This window comes from Tetrao urogallus, assembly GCF_951394365.1.
Source record: "Tetrao urogallus genome assembly, chromosome: 5".
NCBI classification, from domain to species: Eukaryota; Metazoa; Chordata; class Aves; order Galliformes; family Phasianidae; genus Tetrao; species Tetrao urogallus.
Genome location: NC_136818.1, coordinates 13,840,984 through 13,868,977, shown reverse-complemented (window position 1 = coordinate 13,868,977; position 27,994 = coordinate 13,840,984). Strand labels below are relative to the sequence as shown.

Here is a 27,994-nt window from a genome sequence, read left to right as displayed (position 1 = left end):
TTCTGGTTTGATTTCGCGGTGTACGGATAACCGTCTCGCGGCGCTCGGGCCGCGCGGTGCAGCGTTCCGCCCTGCCAGTAGGGGGCGCCGCCGCCCAACACCGCCGGGCGGGGCGGAGAGCTGACGGCCGTCGGCGTGCTTCGTGCCCGCGGGGTCCCGGCCCGTGTGGTTCGTCGCTGGCCAAACCCTCGCGTGGTACTTCTGACCCGAAGTGGGCATGGGATGCGGCGTTCAGGGGGCGGTGCAAATCTCAGGTCTTGAGAGAAATAACGATGCACTGTATGAAAATATGGGTGCAGAGGAGGTGAGCTGGCTGTGGAGCACGCACGGACGCAGCCTTGCTGTGTGTCCAGCTCCGCGCTGTGCAGCGCTGTGCAGCGCTGTGCATGCCGGCCGGGCTGCCACCAGCAGTGGGGCTTTCCCTCTGAGCTGCCACCAGCAGTGGGGCTTTCCCTCTGAGCTGCCACCAGCAGTGGGGCTTTCCCTCTGAAGGCCGCTGTCACGTGCAGCTGCTCCCCTGCCCGGCCCTGCTCTGAGAGCTGCTTTCTGCTTCTTTCAGATGTGAGACATGTGGCGAAGAGGAGGCCAAGTACCGGTGTCCACGATGCATGAAGTATTCGTGCAGGTATCTGTTATATGAATTGAGCTGATTTTGTCTGCTCTTCTGTTGAGTGTGACACTAATGCGTGTTTTTGTCGTTTCAGCCTGTTGTGCGTGAAGAAGCACAAGCTTGCCCTGAGCTGTAACGGAGTCAGGGACAAAACTGCATTTGTCTCCGTGACTGAATTTACTGACTTGAACCTTCTGAGCGGTAAGAACATTCCAGGTACTTCTCAAAATCCGTCATTTCTAATAGTTCCGCACTACATTATTTTTTTCTATTCTGTGTTGTGTTTTTTTTTCACCTTCAGATTATCGGTTCCTGGAAGACGTGGGAAGAGCGGCTGATGCTGCTGCTCGAGATCTGTCTGTGCATCGGCCAACAACAAATAAATTCGTAAGTTCCACGTGAGCAGTGTGACTGCTGGGCGTGGATTTGCTGCCCTAGAGTTCCTACTGAGGCACTGCCAGGCTGGGTTTCAGGACTGAGGTCTTCACTGTGTAGGTGTGAACAGCCCCAAGTTTTGGAGAAGTCTCAGGGCTTATTTAATAGTAGTATTGATGGCTACATCCAATTGCACGAAGAATAAATTGCTAGCAGCTTGCACATTCTTAAAATATTCCACGCATAGCTGTTCTTTGTATAATTTTCTTATAATTCAAATAACATCATTCAGATTAAAAAATATATGGATCTTTTTTACTTTTGATAGATCAATTACTTGAGAAACAGAGCTCGAAGGCATAATATCAATCTGAAGACACTGCCCATTGGATTCACAAAAAGAAGAGAAAATTCAACTATCTTCAATAAGAAGTGAGTCTCCATTTGGCTACCAGGCAACGATATTTTGCTTTTACTGAGCACATAATGATGTGAATGTAAATTCATGCTGACATTCTCACTTTCAAAATCTATTAGATGTACAGCTTTTCTACAAAAACTATTTAGATTTTGTATTTGCTACTGCAGTTCTTGTCCGTTAGGCTGTTTGAGTTCATTTTAATAACTTGTGCAGTTCATGCTTTATTTTGAAAGCTGCCAACGTGAGGAGGAGGATGAATCAGTGCTGCTGCATATTTCATTTGTTAAATGACATTGTGAAGGTTTTTTGGGGCTTTGTTGTTAGAAGAGACCTTATATTTAAAGGTTTGTGATAGAGAAGTGATATAAAATGATTGTGAAAGATTCCTGACCCTGAAGAAAGCTGCCTTGAAGTCGGAGATTAGTCATTCCTCATCCATTTACTTCCATTGCAGCCTTTGTAGGCCTGGCATATGCTGGAGTTTGTGCAGGAAAAAAGCTAAGAAAAGGCTTCAGATATTCTTTCCTTTATCCACTCTTGTGGATTTTCTCTAATACTCAGACTTTTTACTTTGAAAATACTTCAAAATACAAGGAGGGAAAGAAAAAAAAAAAAAACCAAAACACCTTATTTGCTTTTTGTAGTAATCAAATGTACCAGATCCAGATTCTGTTGGTTTTTTTTGCATTCTTAGTTTTGGTGGCAAGTTCTGCTTTCCATAGGCGTTTTTCCCTCTATTCTGTTACTTTAAAACAGTGACCTGTAGATAAGGGAGGTGCCCCAGTGGGGACCAACCACCAGGTGTCCCTCTCGGACAGACAACAACCTGAGCTTCTTGGCAACCCCTGGTCATTTGCTCCTATCACTTGTTCTGTTCTGAGACAGAGGAGCACTATATTGTCCTCTGCTCTTAAAAGGGTAGGAAGGAAATGTCTGCAAATGCTATCCTGAGGTACAGGATGTGCTCTGGGATTACTGCAAGGATGATGTTTTTTCTACTACTTCTGTTTTTCATGTAGCAGTGGGCATGAATGGTTTGAATTCAGTGATGTAGGTTAAGAACTATTTTATTTTTTGTAATAGGCATGTTGTGCCTAATCCGTATGTGGGGGACTGAGAAATCAAACCAAAGGTGTGATTGAAACAAGCATCCATCAGCCATTTAACACCTGTGCCACGTGACTTCAAGATATGACACATAACTTTGTTGAATACTACAGTCTAATGGGAAAAGCTGTGCTAATAGTTGCTCTCTGTGAGGTTAGCATCTGGTGGTTGCCAGGGTCTGGTGTCTGTGTTCAGTAGATCTGAGCCCCCACTTGTGCTTTGTGTCTGCCAGGATTTGAGGAAAGGTTGCTACAGAGCATGGAGATTGGAGGCAGCTCCACATAGGTACGTGGGAGGCTGTGTGCCTGCTCAGAAGTCTCCTTCGTATTCTCTACTTGAGCCAAGCTGCTCGGCTGTTTGAGGCAGGGAGGAGAGCCATCCAAAATGAGGAGGTGTAAGGTGTGTTCCGGTGTTATCCCTTGCCCCTGCCAGTTCTGCAGGGCAAGTCTGTTGTTGTTAAGATGTGTTAACCACTTCTCGTTTCCTAGCTTCCAGTAGTTGGTTTGCGAAACTCAGTGTTATGAAAGCATATGTGCCAGTGCTAGGTAACATGGGTTAGACTAACTTGTAATCTCAAACAATGCAGATAATAGAGGATCTTTAGAAAGTGGAGTTTGAGTCCAGTTTGTGAATTCTTATCTGGCTTGCAGATGGCTTAGGACATCTTACTAGTATGAGTACAGTGTAGTATGGAGCCTTGAGATTAGCAGCAGTTAAGTGATCATCAGTGCTGTAAAAGCTACTCTGAGGTGCATGTGAAAAGCCTAAAATGTCAGTCTTTAGTCTGGAACTAGGTAAAGATAAATAGAATGAATTTTTTCAAGTGTTGCTGATGTTAAGAATTTACCAAGGAGTTATATGGGCTGGTTTGGGGGATCGTATTACTCTGCTGGAGCTGTTAACCTTGAATTCAGCTGTCATTTAGTGCATAGTTCTGCTTGCTTTCCAAAGTGACCTCACAAGCAAAGAAGTGCTGATCTGAAATGAGCAGAAAGCATGACCTTGGTGCATTTCAGTCTGTTGGTAGTTTTTCAGATCATCCCCATGTGAAAACAAGTAATTACTGAGTTCTGTAGCTGAGATTTTTATTAGTTGTTTTCTTTCCATAGTGGATCTGATGGTCATTTTGTTTATTTATAGAAATGGAGAGGACAGTGGTTTTATTTGTTAAAGGTGATTAGAGTTTGGCTTCTTACGAGTCTCCTTCTGATTCACACGGGACTCTCAGCTCAAGTTGGTGTGGTGTTTGCCTGTTCCACACATGTGGTCAGTAACAACATCTCTTGCTGCTGGGAGGTCCTTTGACAGAAGACCATGTGCTGCAGTGGAATTGTTCTTCATCTTCTTCATTGACTGTCTTGTTGTTTACCGTAACTAGGAAACACTTGAACTTTCAGTAGAAGTGTTGCAGTAGAAATATTTGTTTATACATCAAGTCCAGAAATTCATTTAACGAAGCTCCAACAAAATGGAGATGTCCCTTTTAGTGTGCTGTTGTTCAGAGTAGAGCAGAGCTAATTTTGGCAAGGAATACGAAATTGAGGGGGGAAGAAGGAAACCATCATGCTTCTGTGTGATATCTTCTGTTAATGTTTGTTTGGATTCCACAAGAGAATCTAGTCACTTACTTGGACTAAATGTTCATTGCTTAAGTAAGTTGTGAAAGGTGACATTATCCAAAGGAGTAGATACTGAGTACCACATGTTTCAATTAAACCTCAATGCACATGGTGAGAGTACTGAGTATTGTGAAATTTAAGGATAGTTTAAGGATAAGGTCACTATTTCCTTTTTATCTCTTCTATCAGTTCAAAAACACTTTTAAAAATCCACTAAGGCACTTATGTCGGTCCCAAAATCTTCTGTAGGATCCTAGACAGATCCTAGATCTGTTCTTTAATTGCCAGCACCTATACTGCATACACCCACTTGTGCTTGAAGTGTCTAGCAGGGTGCTGCATTAACTGTAAAACCAGTGAAGAAAATCTTTATAGCTGTGCCAAGATCTAGCTGGAGGTAACAGTCACATTTATCAGTGCTGTCTTGTAGTATCAGCAATAAAAACCTGTTTCAGCTGTCATGAATTTAAAAATCACTTATGTGTTGTTCTTTGAAAGAAAACTAGGGAGGAAAAATTATATTGATTACAGAAAGTAATTATTTGGAAGTTTTAGGAAAAAATGAAAGGGAAACAATTACTCTAGTGTAGAACAGTAATGGCAGAACGGCCTCTGCAGTTCTAAGTACCATTTGCAGCTACATCTAATGCAGGGGGAGAGGTTCCTTAGCTTCTCTTTTTTTCTCTGATCAGTTTCTGTGCTTCTGAATTAGCCAGAATTGGATATGAAGCCAAGCAATGTGGGGATGGGCAGTGATGCTGTTTTTACTGACATCAAGGATGTGCTGTGCCTCATCCAGATCTGTGCTGTTTGATAACTTTATAGTCAGGACCTTGGTATTCAAGCAAACCTTGGATTGACGTTCCATGGCAGACAAGCAGCGTTGAACACTTCAAGCAGTGTGAGCTGTTACTCAACTCAGGATGACTTACTCAATTAAGCATTTTTCATTTAGACAATGAACATAATACATGTCAGTTACACTTGAAGGAAATACTACCCCAGTGAGCCATAATGGAAAATGAAGTCAGTGAGATTTGGAGCCAGGGTATCTAATTTAAATCTGAACTTGTTGTGAAGCAGCTTTGATAGCATCTAGAGTTGACATCAAGTTTTTGTATTGGGCAGGAATCAATGATGGTGAAGGATGCTTCCCTTTAATAATGGACATCCAGGAGATTGTTACCAATCTACTTATGGAAATTTGTGCAAAGTATTACTGCTTTTCTATACTTCACTTGTCAGCAAAGTGTGTAAGGCTATTCCAGTTCTAAGCTTCTTCCTTCCTTGCCTTCTTCTTACCCAGCTTTCACCTCTTTCTGCTTGTCATTTGCTTTTAGGCAAGTGTATTTTGAAGAGAGATTAATTCACCTTGGTTTACCTTTTAGCATGCTGAAAAATATCAACATTTCTGTTTTTCTAAAGTGGAACTTTCTGACAAAAGTGGAACTTCCTGATGTTTTTAAATTTAATGTTCAGTCTTCCTGATTCGTAGCTCTTACTGTTCACTAATCCAAAGACTAGATTATGCCTGTAAGGGGGAGGGAGGGTGAAAGTCTGAAAAGATCCCTCTTAAGCTGATTGTACAGCTGTATGATGAACTGAGTCTGCCTCAGTGAGCCCACAGCAAGCTGGTCTTGCATGTGAAGTCAGAATGTGGTGTGTGACCACAATTTGTGTGGACACAGAGTGTTCCTAACAGGTAGCCGATAGCTAGAAGTATTTCTGGAACATTTCTCACTGAAGTGTCTGTGTTAGAAACAGTCCTGTAGACCACGTACATGCTTCTGTCATCATCATCACACCTTGCTGTTTCTGCTTTTGGGGAGAAGTATCTGGCAGTATCTTACTTCGAAGGTCTCGATTCAGAGGTTTGGCAGAAAGAGAGTCCACATCACAGTAAGTGTCGGTCACTTGGAATAGATGTGTATGGTCTGATAGAACATATTAGTGGTGAATTAAATGGAAAAAAATGCTAGAAAGGTTAGTTGTTAGTTTTTTTATAAAGGCCTCATCTGATGCTTCTTTCAGTAGTTAAATGAGGAACTGGAAAACTTTGTTTCAATCACCTTGCAAAAAAACTTTCAAATTCCAGTATACTCACTGATTTTGACTTGTTTCTTTTTCAGTTCAGTAATTTAAGACTGTGCCATAGCAATATGCAAAATAGCATAAAAATCCACAAGGCAAGACGTCAGCTATGCATTGTGTATGCAGTGTAATTAATAATGTTTTATCTCTTACTGTCCAGCTCTGGTCATACCATTTTCTTACCTGTTTCAGACCTGATCCCTCTTCATCTAAAGAGGGATCCTTCATTCTCAGTTTTTACAAGCATGAGCAGATACAGGGCAAAAATCACGAGGCACATACAGCTCTACTGAGTCACAGGTTGCTTTGTGGATCTTAGCCACCTGTAGTTCAGTTTATTCTAATATATAAATTATTAGCTCCTTGGAGGGTTCTTGCATCTTTTTTGTGGGAGGTGAAGATAGAAGATAATACCTGTGATTGTACTTGGACTATGAGAAGTGTAGCTCAGCTGTGAAGCTTAGCTTTCCCCTAGGCGTATCTTAAGTCAATAATTATGTATTTGGTAAGTGTGCTTTATAAAGTGCCTGCATCTAAAAATTGATATGATAGTTAATTGAGCTTAGCAACTAACTTGTTTACTACTTTTTTACTTGATTGCACGCGTGCTTGTCTCTGCAGGCAGCTAGATCCTGCTGGATAGTTCCATCTGCCTGATAAGCAAATTAAACAGCATGTTTGAGCAACAGTATGTTTATTTTTAATTGTAGCAGTAACAGAATCTTTGCATAACTGTTGCTGATTATCTTAGATATAAGGATTCATGGGTCTTAAGTAGTAAAAATAAAATAAAATTTAAAAGTACCATTTCAAGTTCCTGTGCTTCAGATAGATACCTGGCATCTGTTTTCTAAATCTTTACTGTTTGTCTCAAGTGTGAAATTCTAAACCAGAGGAGAGGGCCATAAACCTATCTTTCAGTCTGTGCTTTTTCTTATGAGATTTCACTTAGAAAAAGATTGTTACACTCATTGTACAGGATGGGAGAATTTGAAGCAATAAAAGGAAAAATGGTTTGCCTGAAGTCACTGCTGCCTTCAGCAGATTCTTGATCTAGAGCGCTGCCCTCTAGGCAGTTCTGCCTTTCCTGATGCCATGCTGCACTGAAACCATGCTCCAGCAGTTTCTGTTCTCAGATACTAATTATGCTAGCTTTGGAGGCAGGATGGTTTGCCAACAAATGAACTGGAGAACAGAATGCAACATCAACTTCTGTCTCTTACAGAAGCTTCCTGTTAGTTTTGTACTACATTTATTCTTTCCAACGTGTGTTTTCACTGTTACACTGAAAGGCAGCTTCCCTCCCTGCTGCTGACACATCTTCTGTTTAGGTTGTGCTGTGGATAGACAAGTAACAGCTACCAGCTAACTAGTGAGGCGTTAAGAATCTGCATTTCTTCTTTTCAGGGAGCAGAAGTTCTACTGGCATTTGAAGCTTGTATTTCTTCACTGTAATGCTGAATACGCTTTAAAAAGGTACAGAGTTTGAAAAATGGATTTTTGGAAATTATTCTATTGGAATTCAAATGGGAAATATTTTGATCCATTCTTAACTGTTTCTGCTATATGAGGTAAACTCGAATATTATTTTATGTCTTAACTAGAAGGGCATTCAAATTTAAAATGTATTTAAAGTTGTGCAGTACTTTCTTCTTTGAAGGCTGGAGAGGTTGTCAAATCAAAGGAAATATTTGATTGCTACTCCTTCTTGGCAGTGAACAAGAAGCTTGTACGTTTACAGTGGCAATATCCTCTCAGCTAATGTGTTCTGCTCTCGTGGGACAGAAGTGCAGCAAGATTTCCATTCCCTCTTTGCCTGCGTGCTGGAGCTGACCTGCACACACAATGAAATTTTGTCATTGTTTACTTTGTAGGAAAGCCTGCAAGTGCATTTTGTAAAAGCCAAAAATTCAGCTTTTATGGACAAATGTTTCTCTCCTTTTTTCGTAGTCTAAAGGTGGATATGAAATTTGCCACTATCTACTTTTAGGTCTGTACAGACAGCATGTTATGCTGCAGGGTTTGGAACTGGAGATACTCATCTGTTTACTCTCTGCAGATGCCAATGAAGTCTTAGTGTTGAAATTGATATGGAATTGTCAATTACCTGGGCTGTATTGATCCACATTTATAATTCACCCATGAAGTATTCAGGTGTACCACAGTAGCGTGCAAACGTCCAGCTTTCTCTAAATGACTCAGATAATAGAGTTCTGTGTGCATGACGAACCATGTCTTACGTATTTGATTTTTATCTTTGGGGAAGAGTGCCAGAGGATAAAACGCTCACTGATATCCTGAAGCCCTACATTGATCCAGTGGAGTCAGATCCAGTAGTTTGTCAAAGGTGCGTATTGAATTCCTTTCTGCCTTGTCCATATGCTTTGCTAATAAAAGGCAGGAGTGGTTCTGAACAGATTGCTTAACCTTGCTGCACTTCAAACATGGAGGACTGAGGTCCCTGTCAGCTCTACAGCTTTAGTTGCTGTGATGAAAAACCATCCCAACTTTCACCAACCAAGTAACCCTGGAATATAGCCTCCACATTTAAACCAGGAAAAGATAATGAAGATTTATAACATAAAAATCAAATAAAGCAACTCTAATTCTAAGAAACGTAGCATAATTCAGCCCAGTGGAGGTAACAGTAATCCTTTTGTTTGGAGGAGTTAGAGAAACATACCAATAATTACAGCCCTAATTTTTAGAAGGTATTTAAGATGTGGAAAATGAGCTTTTTTAATAAAAAAATGCTTTTGCTTGTTGATATGTAAAACATTCTTATCTTTTACAGATGATAGGAGGAAGAGTCTGAAGCACATCGTTTCTTCATTTCTCTTGCATATTGGTTTTTTTTTTCAGATTAAAGATATATACAATGTCTCCTCAGTCAGATGTACAAATTTTAATGAAAATAGAGAACAGGGGGCAAAACTCCACCAGGTAAGGTGGCTCTTTGCTTTGTTTGTGTGCATATTAATTAAAGACAGCAAAAAGAAAGAATGTATTTCTTAAACTTTAATATATCAAGAATAAATAGCCCAAGCCCATGGATTAACTTCTATGTGTAATTATCAGCCACTTTAAGAATGATGCAGCAAAAATCTTATTTCATTGTCTGTTCCTATGCTTCCTATGCCAACATTGAAGTATCTGTTCAAGTGCTGTGATTAGTAAATTCAGCTCAGTTTTACTTGGACAATTTAAGAAGCTATGGCGCTCACAGCTGTATTGGTGGATTGGCAAGAGTGCCTCTGCTTGAGCTTCAGCAGCCATCCATGCAAGTGACTCAGCTCACTGCTAGATGAGTATTAAGCAGCAAAGTACTCTATTGACCAGCAGAAGTGTTGTCTGTTCCCTTCTTCGAGCACTTCCATGGTTATGTTAACCCCCCAGGAGAGTGAATGGGGAGAGCTGTCTTTTTAAAGCATTGCAGCAAAAATGACTTGCTCATCAGCATCCAGTGGCAGCATCTGAAGTAATGAATTTTTGTCAGTTTCTGGCTCATCATTCTTCATGCTATGATATTGCTGGGTGTGGCTTCCAGAATTCTGACTTGTAAAGGATTGCTTTCTTTGTTTCCTGAGCAGACAGTAATCTTGAATTTCAAAAATAAATGTTAAGTAAATCATTTCTGATGGTATAAATGCCATTTTGAACATTCCACTGTTGTCATTGTTCTGGAAAGGATGTGTTCCAGCTTTAATGTAGCTTAGTGTGGTTGACCAGTGATTCCTAGTTAGGGTTTTTAATGTACATTCTTTTCTTCAAATGTAACAAGTGGAAATAGCATGCTTCCCTAAAGCATTATATATTATTTCTAAGGGGAAAAAAAGATACAGAAAAGACATTTCAGTTGTAATTGAACTTCCTGTTTGTGCTGCATTTATTTTCCCAGTAAGTATTATTCAGATGTGAGTAACGTACTTGATCACTCAAGCCCCAGAATATAAACTCCTCATGGTTTTAAATTTTTTTTCCCTCTTTGAAATCACTATTAGAAATAGTTTCTAAAATTTGTCATTAGAGTTCTCACCCATAAACCTGTTGCTTTTGAGTGAAATGTCTCAACTGATTTTCATTTTCTTCAAGAATTGCAAATTCTGTATTCTTAGAAGGGAAATAAAAAATGCTGGTATTGTGAGCTTCAGTGGTAAGATCAGTGTGGAAGGACCTGGATGGGTGCAGATTTCTGGTTTTTTTCCTCTTTACTGTATTTACCATGAATTAAACACAGGCACTTCACCCATTCAGGTTGTATACAGTGGTGCAACAAAGCAAAGAAGCCTTTCTAGAACTTAGTGCTGGGAGACCAGAACTATTTCTAATTTTAAAATATTTTTGGCAGGCTTGGGTTCATCTGTTAGCAGTGCTGCTCAGGACAGGTTCCTGGAGCATGAACTTCTGTCCCCTTCTTTGTACTCAAATTAATGCATCAAAAACTGAAAATGTATTCAGATTGTTACTGTTATATGTCACTTTTTACTGGAAAGGTAGTGTTCAGAAGATATTGCTTGAATATTCATTTGTATCTTTAAAATATAAGAAGTTATACATGTTCTTTAGTTTTTCCCTCAGTATCTTAGTTTTAACAGTTTGGGATATTTTTCAGTTCTTGAACTGTTTAAGTTGCTACTTAGCTTCACCTTTCAGATAGGTACTTGCTTTTTTTACATTTCAGTTTTTTAGAAAGGAAGAAAAACTTGCTTCTGCAACAGCAGGTAAAATTCACCTCCTGATCTCTTGAAATATGGCATGTGAATTGCATAGAAGGCTTGGGAAATAAACTAGTATCAAAGTGGACAATCTCTGTTGCTCATCAGTTTCTTTTTTTACTTAACCTTGGTGTTCATAAATGGGTGTAACAACTCCTTAGCTCATGAAGAGAGTTGAGAGAGCATTCTTTTTTATGAAGCTTTTTAGAAGAATCTCATGAAATACCCTGATGTTTGAGTCTCATCTGTATTCCAAGAATCAGCTCTATAGGTTGATATTAGAGTCACATAGATTATAGATTATAGAACTGTAGGAAGAAAATGAGAAGGTTTTAGGATTAGAAATGCACCTCCTGGTCAGTGGAGCAGGCGCAGCTGTGGCTGTGCGTACCAGTCAAGGAAACAGTGTGCTGAAAGGAGCTGCTTCTGAAGGAAAGAACAAAGTTTGTTTGAAGTGATGGGACTGCCATGTCAGCAGGAAAACATCTTTTGTCTGTGTAAGCTTTGTCTCTGCCATCAAGTTCTGGATGTGCTTGTGCTAGTGTAGCTGCTGTGACTAAGGCTCTCAGAGAATCTGAACTTTTACTCTAGTTGCATTATAGTTGAGAATTTACTTTGGTTTTGTCTATTTTAAGATTCTCCCTAGTTAAATTAATTAGGGTGTATGTTGTCTTAGTAAAAATCAGTACCTAGGAGTTGCAGTGGGAATGCTTGAACTGGGTCTGTTCAATTCCTAGCAGTGGCTGCTGACTGTTGCTTTGTGTCATCTTGAGTGCCTCTGTCAGCTCACCCTGTGCCACCCCATTCCATACACTTCTGGCCTCTGTTCCAGCATGACAAAATGCTCTTCATCACTCCGTGGGCAGGCTAGAGGAGTAGGATCAGTATAGTCTATTAATGATCTAATAAAGCAAATCTACATAAACAGCCTGTTACCTGAAGTTCCCCTGGACCCAGCAGAAACTGCTTCTCCACAAGTTCTAGGTAATGGGAAAGCTGTTTTTAAAGAAAAGAAAAAAAAAGGTGCTGTTTGGTTGGCTGTTGTTTTTTGGCTTAGCAGATCCATTTGAGAAAAGTATTTTTCATAGTTGGGATTATGGATTACCGAGGCAGTGCAGTGGTGTTTCAGAAAACATCTAAGCGGGATTATTATGGGTTATAAAATGTTTGTCTGCTAGTTTTAAGATAAGCATGTTACAGAAGGATTTTAGTATTTCCTGCAAGTGTTTATGAAACAGAAGTTTGCGGTTCAGTTCTGGCTTGTTTCTGCATTTCATCGCAAACGGTTCTTTCATTTTGAAGGTCCTTTGTAGAATGCTTTATGTCTCAGGGGTTTTCTTTTTTTTTTTCCTTTCTCCAAAGATATAAATTAACCATGCAACACGGATTTCCGCTTCCTCACAGGAGTTCTGCAGAACTTCTAAAAGCAACTGGATAAATCCAGTGCCATATGGGTATTATGAATAGCAGCTAAACAACGTGATGCTTGCTTTCTTGCTCCTAGGTGCCTTTCATAGTCAGTAGTGGCAATACAACTTTCCCATCTGTGATAAGCTCTTATTTTGGCTTTCTTGTTCCCCGTCCTGATCTCTGCCTCCTATGTAATCTAAAACCAACTTGTAAGAATTGTTTTCAGTATGAGTTGTAGCACTCCATGATTGTTTGGAGTAACCTACAGTATAATCACTCATTGTATCCTCTCCTCTGTACCTGTCAGCTAATAGCTGATAACACTAGAACCGTTACATCACTTGATTGTCTTCTCATTTAGTTGCACTTTATAAAGAACCTTATGAAGGAGGATTCAAAGTCACGAGTGTTACACAATTCTTCTTTCTTTAAAACCTTGGTTTGGAAAGCATCTGCAGTTGAGTGGTTTGTTAGTTTTCCGTTTGTGGTGCTTGCCTCTATCACCTCTTATGCAATATTTAGTTGGTGTCCATTCTCTCCTTGGTTGAAACTATTCCAAGAAAGGTTTAGCCACTGCCTCTTGGATGGTTTTTACAGTCTACATTCTTTTATAAAGTAGTCTTTTCTTTCTTCAGGATAAATTAATGTCCTGACTGCCTTCAGTCCTTTATTTGGGATGCCTTCAAAGTGACTTCATACGGTAAGAGTATTGTTTTTTCCACTAAGGGAAGAAAAAATGCAACTGCCAAATTACACAGTCTGATTTGGGAAATGCACTTTCTTCTTTTCCCGAGAATTGCCTTATTAGGCTTTGTGTAATGAAGAAAAAAAAAAAAAAAGCAAAACCGAAAATCCTAAATTCAACGAATCCTTGATATTTGTTGTAGGTTAAGTGAATGGCTGGAGAGGTATTTACTCTTCCTTATCATGTAAGATCATCCTATTTTTAAGAGGGAATGAACTACAACAGATTTAATTTACCATGGATATTTTTATCTAGGAGTCACTGTTCAGTGATCTCTCTTTCTGGATTCAGTAACATCTTGCATGAAGTCAGTGGAGATAGTTATCTGTCTTTAACCACATTTGTTTAGTTTAATGGAATTAAAAAGCAATGGTTTCTTAAACGTCATTATTAGATCTTTTGTGTAAGATTTTTCTTTTTTACCTGTTAATATATTCAAAATAGCACATAAACATCGCTTCAGAGTGTGTCACTGTAGAATATTCTGAGAGTCTTTTTAGGTAGGCTAATGGAATATTTAGGTGCTTGGAAAACAGCCTGCCTGGCCTTAGAAGCCTTGCAAAGCCCACTGCTTTCAGTGGACTGTTTCCTTCCAGGAACTGAATGCAGAGCAGCTTTTCCTGTTGTAAAACAGCCATGCTACCTAGGGATGCTGGCATATCAGATTGGTTGTAGCACTGGTGTTTGTAGCAGTAGTACTGGTGCAGATCATGCTTCTTCAGTTGCTCAGAAAGCCAAAATTATCCAAAGCATTTTTGTGCCAGTTGCAACATCAAGGGGCTTCTTGATCTCTGTGGTGACACTGGCTGGTGCAACATGAGAATGTTGGCATGTTTGCCTCTTAATTTTTGTGGACCACAGGAAAGAAAATACTAAACAAGTATTGGAGGTTCTTCTCTACTAAATGTCATTGCCTTATGGTGGTGAATGCTTATTTTGCTTCAACTGATCCAGTGCAGTTGCTTCCCAGAAGCCTGGATGATGTTAGTAATGTTGGAGCACTTCCCTGTCTCAAGATCAGCTGGCAGAAAGGAGAGTTCTTTCCTTGGATGACTGAGTTCTGTGCTCAAAGAGAATTTTCTTTTGTAGTCTATTGTTTTTCAGTATCTGTGGGTTAGATCACATTAGTAGGTTGCAGTAGTCAGAGTAATAGATTCAGGAAGATGAAGTAAGTTCTTTTTGCTTTAGCCTCTGTACTCCAATGGAATTCTGTTGTCTGGGAATTCAAGGAGTAATATGAATTAAAGGAAACAAATATTTTTAAATGTAATATTTATGTTGAACTATTTATTTTCCTGTCATTAAAAAAAAGCCTGTTATATGTCTGATTCTTTGTCAGTGATTGTAAGAGTATAAAATACTGTTATATTTACCCACAGCACAGCCTCACGTATTTGTGGTGTTAGTGTTTTCCTTAGATTGTGTTAATTTTTTGTATAATCTTCCTAGGGCACTTCCTTCTGCACTGTAGTGTCTGAATAACTTCATGTGAAACCAGTGGAGCTTATAGATTTTGCTTTCTGCTTTTCACACATGATTTGGTTGTTTAAAAAAAAAACAGGGCTATCAGTGTGGTGCATTGATCAACTTTTTATCATAAATAGAAATCATTTCAAAAATGCTGCTTGATTTATCTATCAGAACAAACATACTGAGGTTGGGGCTTCTCAAGCATTATTTTTCTCTGCATTTCCTGGAGGCGTTGAAAAATGTGTGGTGATTTGTTAGTCTTTAGTCTTACTTAGGAAGCAGTTTCTCTTCCCATTTATTTAGTGCATGGTATACATGAGACAGGAATTAGGGATACAAATCCCTGGCTGAGCTGCTGGCCTTGGCATGAGTTGGAACAGACTCCAAGCTGGCTTTAGCCTGCACCAGCTGAAGATTGACAGTAGAATTCATTACTCCTCTCTGGCTCACAGCAGCTGGTACAAAAGCAGTTCTGCCAGCCTTACAAAGGCAGGGAGCTTACAATAGTCATTCTTCACTGCACAACTGTAGTTAGGCTCTGGCTACTTTGTACTGTTCAAGGGAAATAGCTTTAGGTCTGTAGTCTGTTTCTTAAACACAGTGCTGCTGTGTATTGCTTGCTGCTGTTTTTTTCCCAGAGTGCTGGCTTTTGTTTTGGTTTATTTTTTATTAAAACTGGTGCTTTCCTTACTGAATACTTTTGTTCCATTTTCTTGTAGATCATTTCTAGCCTTCCTAGGTTTGTTACTGCAGCCATTTCAGCATCACTTCTCATTTGCTCCTTCTTCATCGGTTTCTCTGCTGACCAAAGCAATGAGGAGCAAGAGATTCCAGGATATGCAGCTTTTACTGTAAAAAGTAGTCAGTTTTCTTTCCTATCTACTTACGTTCTTAACCCAAATCCTGTCTTACACAACATGAAAGGAAAGCAGAAAACTAGTCATTGCTGATTATAAAAAGTATGTATGATCTGAATCTGTAGCATGCATAGCTAAATGTTTATGATGTCTGACTACAATTACTTGACCTTTGAGAAGATTTTTGGGATGATTCCAAAATCAGAATTTGTCCATCTTACTATCTTGAGCAATCATTCTTTTTTTTTTTTTTCCTGAAAGGAATTCCTTTATGAACCAGTATGTGCCTGTTTTTTAAAGCAACAATCCAGCGTTTTGTAACACAGGCTGAATTATTTTGGATGAACTGTTTTATAATTAATGGTATTGCATTAGGATTTTTGGAGTGTCCCAGCTAGAGAATCTCAGGCTGAGACATCTGTTGCACAAAGATTTATTTGAAGTCACAGTCTCAGCTCCAAAATTCTGCAGTCTGTGTTGCAGCAAGTTAGATCCAGACCACTTACAGAGGAAGTGAGGAAGAGATGTGTAAGTAAAGAGTAGAGGATGAGATACCAATAAAAGTGGCAGTGTTGGCTTCACCCAGCATTTTGCCCTATCTAGTCATCCAATAGCGTTCTGCAAGCACCACAGGCAGATTCAAAGATGTGCAGAGCCTTCGTGCTTGCAAATCAGGTAGGCAGACCCCAAACTCTAAAATATAAGGAAAACTGTGCATAGTAGCCTCTTCTGCATCATAACTGGGTTTATAGAATAAGAGTGGCATACCCAGTGAATGTGTAGGCAGATTTTCTCTCCTCTCTCCAAGTAAGTGTGTGTCTAGGAATGGCTGTTTCCAGAGCAGTTCTTGAAGTTTGCTCCAGCCCTCCATCCCTTCTGGGGGGCAGACATGAGCTTAAGTGTATGGTCGTAATATGTAACATGAGGATAGTATGAAAAAGGCTTTCGTCGCAGTCTGTGTGCTGTTTAGCATGCACATGTAAGGCAGACTCAAAGGCAAGAAGGAGTCTGAGAGAAGATTGCAGTTTGGAAACATCCCTGCTGCCACTTGGCCTGGGGAGTTGCTGAAATTGAATTGCAGAAGGGAGGAAACGTAGGTTGTACTGAAGGGTTTAATTCAGTGATACGTATCTGGGTTGCTGTTTGGTATTTTCCAGAAGTATACAGAGGATACACCTCAGAGATTCTGTTTAATTGCTATTCATGGAAGGAAAAGGCAGGTGATTCTCTGACTTGCAGCTAGCTGAGTTTCTCAGTTTGGTCACCAGACAGCATGGGGAGTTTGGAATAAAACACTTCTAGAAGGAAATACACAAATTCATTTGGGTTTGAGAGTAGCCGAAGTGATAGACTGAACTTGGAAGCTGCAGCACTGTGAAAAATGGCACATCAGCCATCAGTGTTTTCACAGAGGCGTAGTAAAGGGGGAACCTCTTTGTGCTCCAGTGGGAAAGGAGAGATCTTGTTATTTCCTTATGGTGCTGCCAAAGGGGAATCCCTCTGTTTTTTCTTCTTCCTGACGGAAATGAGCTAGGACTGATTGTTTCGACCCCGCCAAGGAGGGAATTGACCTTTCTGCTTGTTTGCCAAGAAAATAATTTGTTTTCTTTATTTCAGAGCTTTTCCTTTTCTTTGTAAAGCATCAGTAACCCCTTAATGGAAGGCTTATCACACTTTGATTTCCATGCTAATAAGTATCAATTTCTGGATATATATCCACCATTTAGCCCAGAGCATTAGAGATATTCAGACTATCTTCATATGAGCTAAATTTGAAAACATTGAATTTGCTATCTGGTTCCTAAATTCCAAAACAATTTGGTTCCTAAATTCCAAAAGTAACAACTTCTGTTTCTGAAGTAGAGGTTCATTAGATTCACCCAAGTGTAAGAAAATTATTGCCAGTTTATGAGGGCTCACTTCTAACCACCCTGTATTTCTGTTAATCTTGTCAATGCACTGCTGACTTGCATTAAGCTTTCAAGTGAGACTTGACCTATTTGTTTTCTGAACTTGGTATATTAAGAATTTTTCATTGCATCCTTTGTTATCCCTTGGTAAACTCCCCACCTCTAAAATTGTTTCAATACTGTCTCATGAGGTTGTGTAACAAGTACTGTAATTATAGTAGGCCTGTGACAATCACTTTTCCCCCATGATTATGCCAGTTTTTTATTAATGGTACAAGTCACTTAACTTGATTTCCCTGCATTTTTAGGGAACCACCCACAGCTTTTGCTTATATTAGAGATGCCACTAAAATCTTTGCACTTCTTGAAACTAGAGGAATTCATGGTTGGTATTCAACTCATTCTCTTTCTAATAACTTTTCCCTCGTGAAATTTCATTTTCCCCTTAGGCCTTCTGGCTGTCATTGGCTCATCAGGCTGGTTTGTTTCTTTATTTCAGTCGTGTGTAGTTGTAAGCAGTCATGGTATACCCCTTTACAGCGTATCTGCATAAACAACTTAGATTTATAAGCCATAAGCTTTTGAGCAGTTTGTGCAGCTTCCCAGCAAACTTCTGTTTCTGTAAAGGACAGTTGCTGTGATGCACTTAAATGATAGTATGGTTACTTGCTGCTGGATTTTATTTTTTCTTGTCATTGTGTCTTACGAGATGGGGAAAATATTTGCTTTCTTGAAATTTCAGTATCACAGTTTCTCTGTTCTTTGAACCAAATTCTACTGAATCCAAGAAAATGACATTACTTAGCTTCACATTTTCCTCCTGTTTGTTTTATTATACTTTCTCCCTTAACTAAAAAATTCAAGAAGGTTTATTCTTCAGTTAATCTTTAGATTATTTTGTATCCTGAGTCCTTTTACCACATCTCTCTTAATGCTCTGTCCACTAAATTGTTGTAACAGATGCCTTATCTACTTTACGGTGTTTGCCATCAATTGATACATTTTTCCATGGTTGTCACTGAAGAACTTTTACTGTGTTTTTTCCTTCATGCAATTGCCTCATTCTCGAGAGATTTAAACAAGGATAGCCTTTGTGCTTCTACAATAACATACTTTTATGTTGCTTATCTCTTCTTTCCATTAACTCTTTTGTATATTTTATAGGGTAAAAATGAACAGACCAATGAGTCTTTCTGGACAGCTATTATTGTCCCCAATAATTGAGGTGACAATTAGTGTCCCTTTAATCTTTTCTAAATTGTAACTCCCTGAAATATGTTTATAAGAAGAGTATTCCATAATATTTTGATATTTTGCTCTGAGTTTACACTTCAATTTTCAGAAGTACTTTCATTTGCCTAATATAAGGGCCTCTTATGACCCAGAAAAGAGAGAAGACTGGTTTGTTACAGCTTGTCTTACTAGGGTTTTTGTGTGTACAGATGGCCTATGGTTAAAATATAGGAATGAAAAGGAACAATGTCATATTTTCTGTTATGTGCCTTTTTGCATTCTCTGTATATAGGTGTAGTTAGGAGTTGATGATGAAGTCTGAGATACTTTTCTTGGTGTGGTGCTTTTCTTGGTGTACTGGCAGCTTTTCTTCCTGTGCTTTTTCAGCTGCTTCCCAGCAGGACAGGTGGGCTGGTAATGCTGGTAAGAAGAGGTTGCTTCTTGTCCTGATATTTCCTTTTTTTCTGAAAAGAAGAAAAAATTACTGTGCTGTGATAGAGGTGTTGCTGAAAATGGTGATCTGGTTTGAAAAAGGATTGTTCAGGCATCTTATCTGTATTGGTATGGATTAAACTGTGCATGGGTAAGGCTGACTGTGGAGATTCTCCACTAGGAGGGAAACCATAGAGAAGAGTGAAAGGAGGAGCTTAGAGGTTTTAAAATATCAGTGTAAACACTATTACAATTTTTGTATTAAAATATTAAGTTGAATTTGATTGTTCCCCATCTCTTAAGAGCGTTCAGGCAAAGTAGAGACTTCTGCATTGTTCTGCTGTTGTTAAGAATTATGTTACAAAGGAAGTATTACTGCAAGTAATTTTCTTTATTGTTTCTCTTCTTTTTTTTTTTTTTTTAAGACTGCCCTTTTTCTTACTGAATTTTCTAATCCTTTTCCATGCATGTGGACTAAAAAAAAAATATACTGTTCTAGATTTTTAGAATGTCAGAGTTGTGACAAAGTTAAATATTAAAAGTCTGCTTTATTTCAGTACGTCATGTTTACTTTCTGCCATATAACTTTCCTTTCATATCTAATTCAGGAGTACATTTCACTACTTCCATGTTCACCAAATCATAACCACACGAAGAGGTTATTCACCACTTAGGAATGAAAGTCCATCTGGTAGCTATTATCTTTGCTATGCTACAGCACTTCACAATGAGTGCTTGGGAGAGCCTTTAAAAGCTGTACTCGGTCTTTGCTCTCTTCTAGGCAAATGCAGATAGAAAATGCTGCCCTCCTTTGCCTGGGGACATTGAAGGGGGGGAGGAATGCTCGTTCTTCTCATAAATTAGCAGAATATTGTGGATTTTTAGGATTTGGCCTGAAGTAGATAAACATGATTTGTTGTATCTGAATTATGCAAAGGAAATATTTTGATGTTTCCACTCAATTCTAGGAAGAAAAATCATCTTTGTTTAAAATGTGAATAAAAGTTTTAGCTGATATCTCTCTCAGGAAAGTTAGGAACATCGTTATGCAAACATCTATTTTACTGATGTTTGTAATTATTTAGACTGGTAAAAAAAAACTTCTTTATTCTCTTTCCAGTAGCTAGAAGACTAAATTAAAGAAATAACATGGTTACAATTTATCTTTAATTCCAGATTGCAGATTTTTCTCTATTATTAAAATCAAAGTTCCTGTAGATGACATTCAGGAAAACCTGATCAGCAGGGAATTTCCTGCCGTCTGAATTCGTGGAGACAAGTTGCACCAGTGAATGATAGCCCAGGGCTCCCTTTGAGAGAGTTTGTTGTGACGCTGTGACCTAATATAGCATTCCTGTGTGTGGGAGACAGATTAGGAGGCTGAATTTTTGAATTCCTGGAAGGTAGTAGAATAGCTACAGATAGTGAAATTACCCTTTACAGAAGTTTGCAGGTGCTAGCAAAAGTGCAGAGCCACAATTCACTTCAGCAATGTGTTAAAAGTAGCAAAGCAATGCATAGAAGAAACACAAAAGATTCTAAGGGAACAGATGTAGGATTGCTGAATCTTGTTAAATTTTCTCAGTTGTCTCAATTTTTGTAGGCTTTTAAACTGCCTGCTGGCAGGCAATTTTTGTTTAATTTTTGTCTTGTAAAAAGCCGTTATTGTTACTTCATTCCAGCTAAAACCAAAAGCTGTTGTCTGCCAAGATTGTCTCTTTGTGGTCCTTATAAATGGAATCTTCTGAAGAAAAAATTCAGGCCATTTTCCTACTTTGTGACAAGGGCATAAAGCCTTGCTTAGGGCAGGAAAATATTCAGGAAAGTACATTAGACAAGTAAGTTGGACACAGAAACTGAGGGAGTGAATGGAAGGGGCAGAGGAAACGTGTAGCAGGTAAATACCAGGGACAAAGGTCCAGGGAGGATGTAAAGAGAGGTCTCTCTGAGTGCAGGAACCGGGAAGCTGAGTGAGGCAGAGGGGGCCAGCAGTCTGTGTTCAGTGCCAGAATGGGAAAGATGCTCTGCAGCAGCATGTGTAACCACAAGTTAAGAAAAAAAACTGTGTGTATTACTTGTTTCTTTCCAAATTTACACTTCAGGCTTGTGATGCATCACACGTAGGTTTGAACTTGAAGGGCCTGAAACAAGTTGCAGCCTGGTGTAGGTTCTTACTGGCAGGCTAGGCAGTCCTAGTGGTACAGGACAAGCACGTAAACATGGTGAGAACAAGAATGCCAGACGCAAGTTTTCATCACACTGTGCCAGCCTTGCCCACCCTGTCTGTGGTGAGGCCTTGGCCCTGTTCTGACACCAGGGTCTGCGTGTTTGGCTCCTGACCACATTGTGGTATGTGACTTGTGAGAGGCTGTTCTGTTTCTGTTTTAGGATTCGTGCTTTTTGGTTTTTCTCCAAGCAGGTCTAACCTTTTCACATTAAAAAATTGAAGTGGTGAGGTCAAGTTTCTGGAAAAGCTGTATTACAGGTGGTCTCATGGCTAGAGGCTTGTGCTGCTCACCCACCGTGGTATGACTGTTACACTTCTTTGATAAATTGGGGAGGTTTTCATTGTGATAAAGTCTGTCAGGGAGAACCTGAAAAGTCAGTCTTGCTCAGCAGAACCATCCTGTGTTTGACTGGAATTGAGTGACAGGTATTTTTCTTTCAAGATCATAAATGTGCTCATGAAGGAAGTGGCTGACAGGTGGGTTAGCATAAAACCTCAACGTGTGTTTGTGTGTAAAGGAAGGAGGGACTGGGGTCTCTGGATAGAACAGACACAAACTAGTAAATCTGAGAACAAGAAGCTCTAGGCTCTTTGTTATATTCTCCCTGAAGTTTGCAGCACAGATTATGAACTAAACATGTGGATTTTTTCTCTGCCATTGCCAACCAACAAAATATACTTTAAGAACAAAAAAGATAAAGCTCTGACTTAGTGATCTAACACTTTAATAATTTACTATCATAAAATGGTTCTAAGGACAAATGTTTTATCTTATGCCAAGCTGGACGCTAAAGATGTTTTGTCTAAAACATGAGATAATGGAAAGTGTATTGTGGCATGTGAATTAGTTTAGCCTCTTAGTGGTAAATGTTTGCTTAATCAGAAAAGAATGTGTTGAAGTTCTTGCCAAAGGAAAGGTATTGCCATACTTTGCATTTAGAGTACTGTAAATAAAACAGTAAATATATTTCTCCTCATGTGTATTAATCCATAAGTTATGGATATATTCATTCAGTAAGAAATGCAGTGTACTCTTATCCCTGTTAAAGGGTTTCTCTAAGAACAGGTCTTAATCTCTTTGGGTTGAGAGAAACATGAAACCAAATATTTTCATGATGATTTGAAGTTGAATATGAGAGAAAAATAGTTTTCGTTCAAACTATGTTTCTCTGAAATCCAGAGAACTAAAATCCTGTTTTGCCTTCAGTAATGTTGTCTACTGATTCCTCTGATCTACAGGTCTTTATCACACATTACTGAAAATCAGGAAGGATACATTCCCTTCACCTATCCAGTGGTTTTTGGTTTTTTATGTTTTTTGTGAGATTTTTTTTATTGACTTTATTGTTTATTTGTTTTTGCTTTGGGAGTAGAATGACAAAAGAAAGCCCAACTGCATAATATATAAATGATCAGAGAAGGCAGAGCAGCTATGTGAAGTTTATTACCCACAGTGTGTTTTGGTTCAGAACTTCCTTTGGCTTTAAGTGATACAGTAGCTTAATAGTAATTGAATAATCCTGATTACGGAAAGAATTGCATAACTCAGGTTGTAGTGTAATATCAGAGCACTTGTTGGATGCTGCGGTTGCATCAAGTGAAAGAAACAGGGTTTCTGTTGTAAAGAGGGTTTTGAAATAGCGCTTGCTTTCCCCAAGATTCCAGGTTTCCTCTTACAGAGATGAGAGAGAATATTACATTTCTAGGATGTAATTGTTGAGAAGATGTTCAGTGTAGTTTTTACTGTGTTTACTAATATGACTACTTAAAACTGGCTTCACCCTTTGGGGTGAAGAGGAGCTCTTCTGTGGGTCAGGGCTGTGCAACTGAGTCATGTGCCTCTTGTAGCACACATAGATGCACAGCTCTTTGCTGGGGTTTCCTGCAGTTGGTGCTGCAAGCAGAGGTTTTGTACCGTCTGCTGGAAATGACTGCTCCAGTGGCAGTCATTGCTGTCTTACCTGGGTAAACAAGCCTTACTTCTACTAAAACAAAGCTCTTCTGGTGTTCCTTTGCTTTAATGGTAGACCATGTATGCTTTTTATTCTGTCTTTCCAAAACTTAAATGATAATTCATAAGCAAACATCATAGGATATATTATTAACTATATAAATTAAACCTGTAGTGTTAAAAAGCCAGTAAGCATGAAAAAAGAGAAGCACACACGTGTATTAAACATATTCTAAGAGTAACTGAGAGGGAAAACAAGTAGAACAGTAAGTCTTAGTTTCAGTTTAGAATCTGATTTTGGTCAAGATATTCATTAAGAACTCTGGAAACATCTTAGCCTGTAGAGCAATTTGATTTCAGTTTTCCTCTTACTCTTAGGTGTTAGAAGGGTTTAAAAATAAAATGAATGTGGTTGGATAATAAGACCAAATATGTGATTTGAGTCATAAGATAGTTCTTCTGAGCATGATATCATCTGAAAACCCTATGAACTGCCAGAAAACTTTTTTTGTTCTTTTTTTTTTTTTAGAAAGTGTACGTTATGTTCTTGGTAGTATTAAAATCCAAAATAAACTTTCCTGTTATTTTTAAGGTACAATGAACTGGATGCCAGTAGAAGCCTCCTAGAAAATTTGAAAAACAAAGTAATAATTGAGTACCCAACGTTATTTGTGGTCTTGAAAAAATTGAAGAATGACATGGTGGTTCTTGGCCAAGGTAAGCATATATTTATTTCCTGTTATGCTATACTTAGATATTTTAGTTGAATAAACAATAATCAAGGATACACCCATTATTAATGCCAGGAATGTACTGTACGTCTTGTATTTATTTCCCTCAGAATCTAAAAGATTGCTATAAAAAAGCTGCTATAAATGTTCTGTCGTAAATGTTAAAGTTGATGGCTTGCATCAGTAAGCAGTATTGTATGTGTTTGTCCTAAGTTTCTTTACTGGTGCTTCATCCCTTTTTGTATAATTTTAGCCACTAAGGTAATGCAGGCTAAATTCTGTGCATAGCATTTCAGCAGAGTTGTTTGTTTCTAACATGTTAATCTGGGGAAGATTAGTTGTAAGTCAGCCTACTCCAGAAAAGGGAATCATCGTGATTTCCCAGTGTAACTCCTAAAATTGGACAAATAATCCTCAATTATAGTACAGTACTGAAATGGTAATGGCAAAGCAGCTTTCTTGGGTAGGATAAAGCACTGTTATTTTGTGAAGTATTTAGTTGAGGAAAAGCTTTGATGTTGAAATTAGCTTAGTAGGCAATCCAGGTCTAGCAGAAATTTATATTTTAGTTTTGAAGTTCATTTTCATATTTATCCCGGAGTCTGTGTCTCAGCTTTGAGTCCCAGTTAGTTGTCAACTTAGCCATCCAATCGCATACTTTTCAGTGATGGGTCACCCTATCAGAAAAGCTTCAAAATAAGTTGGCTGTTACTGTTTCCCTGCAGCAACTGAATCACAGATCTGTAGGTGTATAATGAGACTGAATACATCTGAGACTAATGATATTGTACCGTGGTATCAAATGTCCAAGGATCTTCACAGTTCTGTCTGGATTTCACTGAGTGATCTGTTGCAGAGATCTGCTGTGCAAGAAACTGCACGTGGACATTTCTTGTGCTATGAACTGCAGGAGAGAGTGAGACACCGTGCCAAGGAATGAGACAGGAGTCTTGTCTAAGCAGCTTGATTTGCTGATGTCCACCCTAGCATTGCATATGGATTTACTGCTATACACAGAAACTAGGTACCTTGGTTTATCCATTGTTTCTAGTCTAGGTCCCTTGCTACCAAAAGGTAGTCAGCCCTATGCCTGCGATTTAGATATCGGGAGGGAATTAGAACTGATTGACTCATAAACTCAATCTGACCTGTGTGGCTGTCATTATCACCTCTGGAGCTGGCGGAGGGATTGTGTGTGTAAGGGCACAGACACCAAGAAGTGGTGAATGAGTGACTGAGTGGTTCTGTATGAATGCGGAGCAGAAGGGTGAGGGGAGTGAGCTGATAGCTGGGAAGATGCAGATAGCTCTTCGACCCAGTGCTGTGCAAGGATGCATCTTCCAGACAGTGACCCTGTTCTGCTGCAGGGATCCTTCACTTAGCCCTATCCCCAAAGCTGGTATTCAGGGAATATTGGCAACTACTGCAGGTTTTGGGAAGCATTAATTTTCTTCTTTTGCTTTAGTAACCGTTCTGTAAATTCCTTCACAGTCAAGCGCATGTTGAGGTGTTAAGGTTGTGGCAGGAAGACATGATAGCTAATAGCAAAAATAACCAGATTTTTCACAACTGTTGTCATATCACACTCATTTCAACCCATATTGAATATTTGCTGTAAGATCATTTGCTTTCCAAAAGTACCATCTCTGGATGTTAAAAATGCAAGTATCTCAACAGGATTATATAATCTTAAAAAAAAAATAACAAAAAACAAAAACCTCTGTCTTTCCAATCTTTTTTTTCCTTTTTTTTTTTTTCTTTTTCTTTTTTTCCATTTTTGTCTTTTTCATAAAGCCTTGGAGTTTGACTTGTGGAGGATGTTACTTTTCGGTCCGGCCAGTAGAAATGTTACATTTGAAAGTTGCCTTGGCAGAACAATTATATTCCTGATACTTCTGGTCAAGTAGCAACGATGAACTAGAATAGAAGTGAATAGTGACCTGCAGAACATTGCAAATTGTATGTTCTAGTGAGGTTTTTAGCTTAGGAATATTGAAGATATTTTGTGTGTGTTTGTAAGCTTTCCCTCTTCCCTTTAGTGCTTCTTAGGATCCTATACATGGAAGCTAAGCATTTTACACTGTTGTTGCTCTGGCTTGGCTGTGTATTTAGGCATATGGCACAGACAGGGTATTGCAAACAAGCACTTTCTTTTCTGGTATTGAATTCTCCCAAGTTTCCAGTCCTCCAGATTCTTTCAGGAAAAGCATGTTCAGAACGTCAGAGTGGGAGGAGGCTTTATGTCACTGTTATTTTTAGACAAGAAAATCTCTTCTGTAGCAGTGTCACCGTCATCAAGCTCCTGTTTTGTGTTAAGACCCTTTACAGAGTAAAGGAGAACGTGGCAACACTCGGTTGTTTTCCCTTTTGTTTTTGCAAGTAATTTAAACCTAGAGTTCAAATTTTACATTGAGTAAACTGCCAAGAGTTTTATGATGGCAGAGACTGGGCAATCTTAGGCAATGCTATCAAGATTAAAAAAAAAACACGTTCTTTTTGAGTGCAGGCAATCTATATACATGTTAAATAAAACTTATAACAGGCTAAATCAAAGTGAAGATTTGTCTGTTGAGGTTCTTTGCGAGGCAGGAGATTGCCACATTCTTTCATGCAGTGTTTTGATGCTTGACTTGCTCATTGCAAAAAATACAGGTGCTCTGATTTCAGCATACAAGGTCAGTCATGGCTGAAGATAGTAGGGGATTATAGAAGTTTTCACAGGGCTTAGGGGCAAAAATAATCCTTACTTTGTGCATTACTCCGTACATATCTGGCATATAAATGTTAATTGATTATACACTAGATTTAATGTAGACAAAATGTGACCTCTGATGTTTCTGGGTGAAATGCTTCTATTTTCTTGTACAAATTCCATTGAAACTGTACAGGTGCATGCTGTGTCCTGTGTATTATCCACGTTTGCCAGATGTAGAACCAATCCAGACAAGACAGTAACTGTGTTTCATCAGTTCCCTTTGAGTAATGTTTCCTAATGAAGCCTCTGACATTAAATGCTCAAAAATGTCTTTGAATTCCTATTTGGATCAAATGCTGAAAATATCAATGAGAGCAGCATGTGAATCGCATGCCTACTTGGCTGTAGTTTATTTTTGTGCTACTTGAGTGCCACCAACCAGTGGCATTTGGTGACCTCACCGTGAGGTGACAGGAGTCAGTGCTCATTAAGGAAGGGTTCTCGGGATGCATGGCTTAAGACCAGTTTGGGAAATGACTGCTTCATGATGTGGGCTCAACAGAATGCAGCAGCCTGTCCTAAAGCACAAGTTGCTGTGTAGCTTTAACCTCATCAGCCTTAGCTCATGGATTCATGCAGCTTGACACCATCTTTGGGATGCTGGAATATGAGGAAGGAGCACATATGTGCCTCATCTTAATTGTCCATTTAGAATTTCTCAATAGTTTCCCATCTTAACTGAAAGCCTAACAAAACTGCTAATGATTTATAATTCATTACAGTTGTAATACGTTTATGTAGCAACCCCAAAAACAACACTTAAAACAAATCAAGAGAACAATTTGAACTCAGTAGATGAAAAATTTTGTATGGGATGAATATTCTACTTAGCTGCTTGACTGAGAGACTGAGATTTAAAACCTAAAAGAATCCCTAACATTACCTTGCTTCCTCCTTCAGCAACAAGGCCCTTTGCAGGGCGGTATCCTCTATTGAGATGGTTCCGCCTTATGAAATAATTATCCTTGAGGAGACTGATTAGAAGGAAAAGAATAATGAAAACACTGCTTCTCTGTGAGCAAACTGGAAAAAGAAATTGCTGAAACTAATGGCTTAATGGTTTGTTTGTTTGTTTGTTTTGTGTCCTACACCCTCAGAGGCCAGTGAATCTGCGGAGGACTCGGACAGTGGAAGTTCGTCCCTTTCTTCTGAGGAAGAAGGAGAAATTCGGGAGAGTTCATGACAGTTCTATGAGAGAAGAGGGTGGGATGAGCCTTTTATATTTCCTTATTTAATTAAATCTTTTTTGCATAACTGATTTTCTCTGAGGTTCGGTTTGGTTTGCTTCACTTAAGGCAGCACTTCCAAACTGCCTCCCTGACTTTGGATTTAGTA

The 27,994-nt window shown here is 39.0% G+C and overlaps 1 protein-coding gene across 1 annotated transcript; it reads left to right on the top strand.

Annotated features, from left to right (window-relative positions):
• Positions 1-217: 217 nt before the first annotated feature.
• ZNHIT6 (zinc finger HIT-type containing 6) lies at positions 218-27,842 on the top strand (the record flags this gene model as incomplete). The annotated part of the gene is made up of 10 exons (XM_079535500.1): positions 218-279; positions 560-625; positions 705-811; positions 912-997; positions 1,314-1,417; positions 7,631-7,699; positions 8,490-8,570; positions 9,086-9,166; positions 23,766-23,890; positions 27,757-27,842. 10 exons carry the CDS (start codon positions 218-220, stop codon positions 27,840-27,842), a joined length of 867 nt encoding a protein of 288 aa, XP_079391626.1.
• Positions 27,843-27,994: the final 152 nt, after the last annotated feature.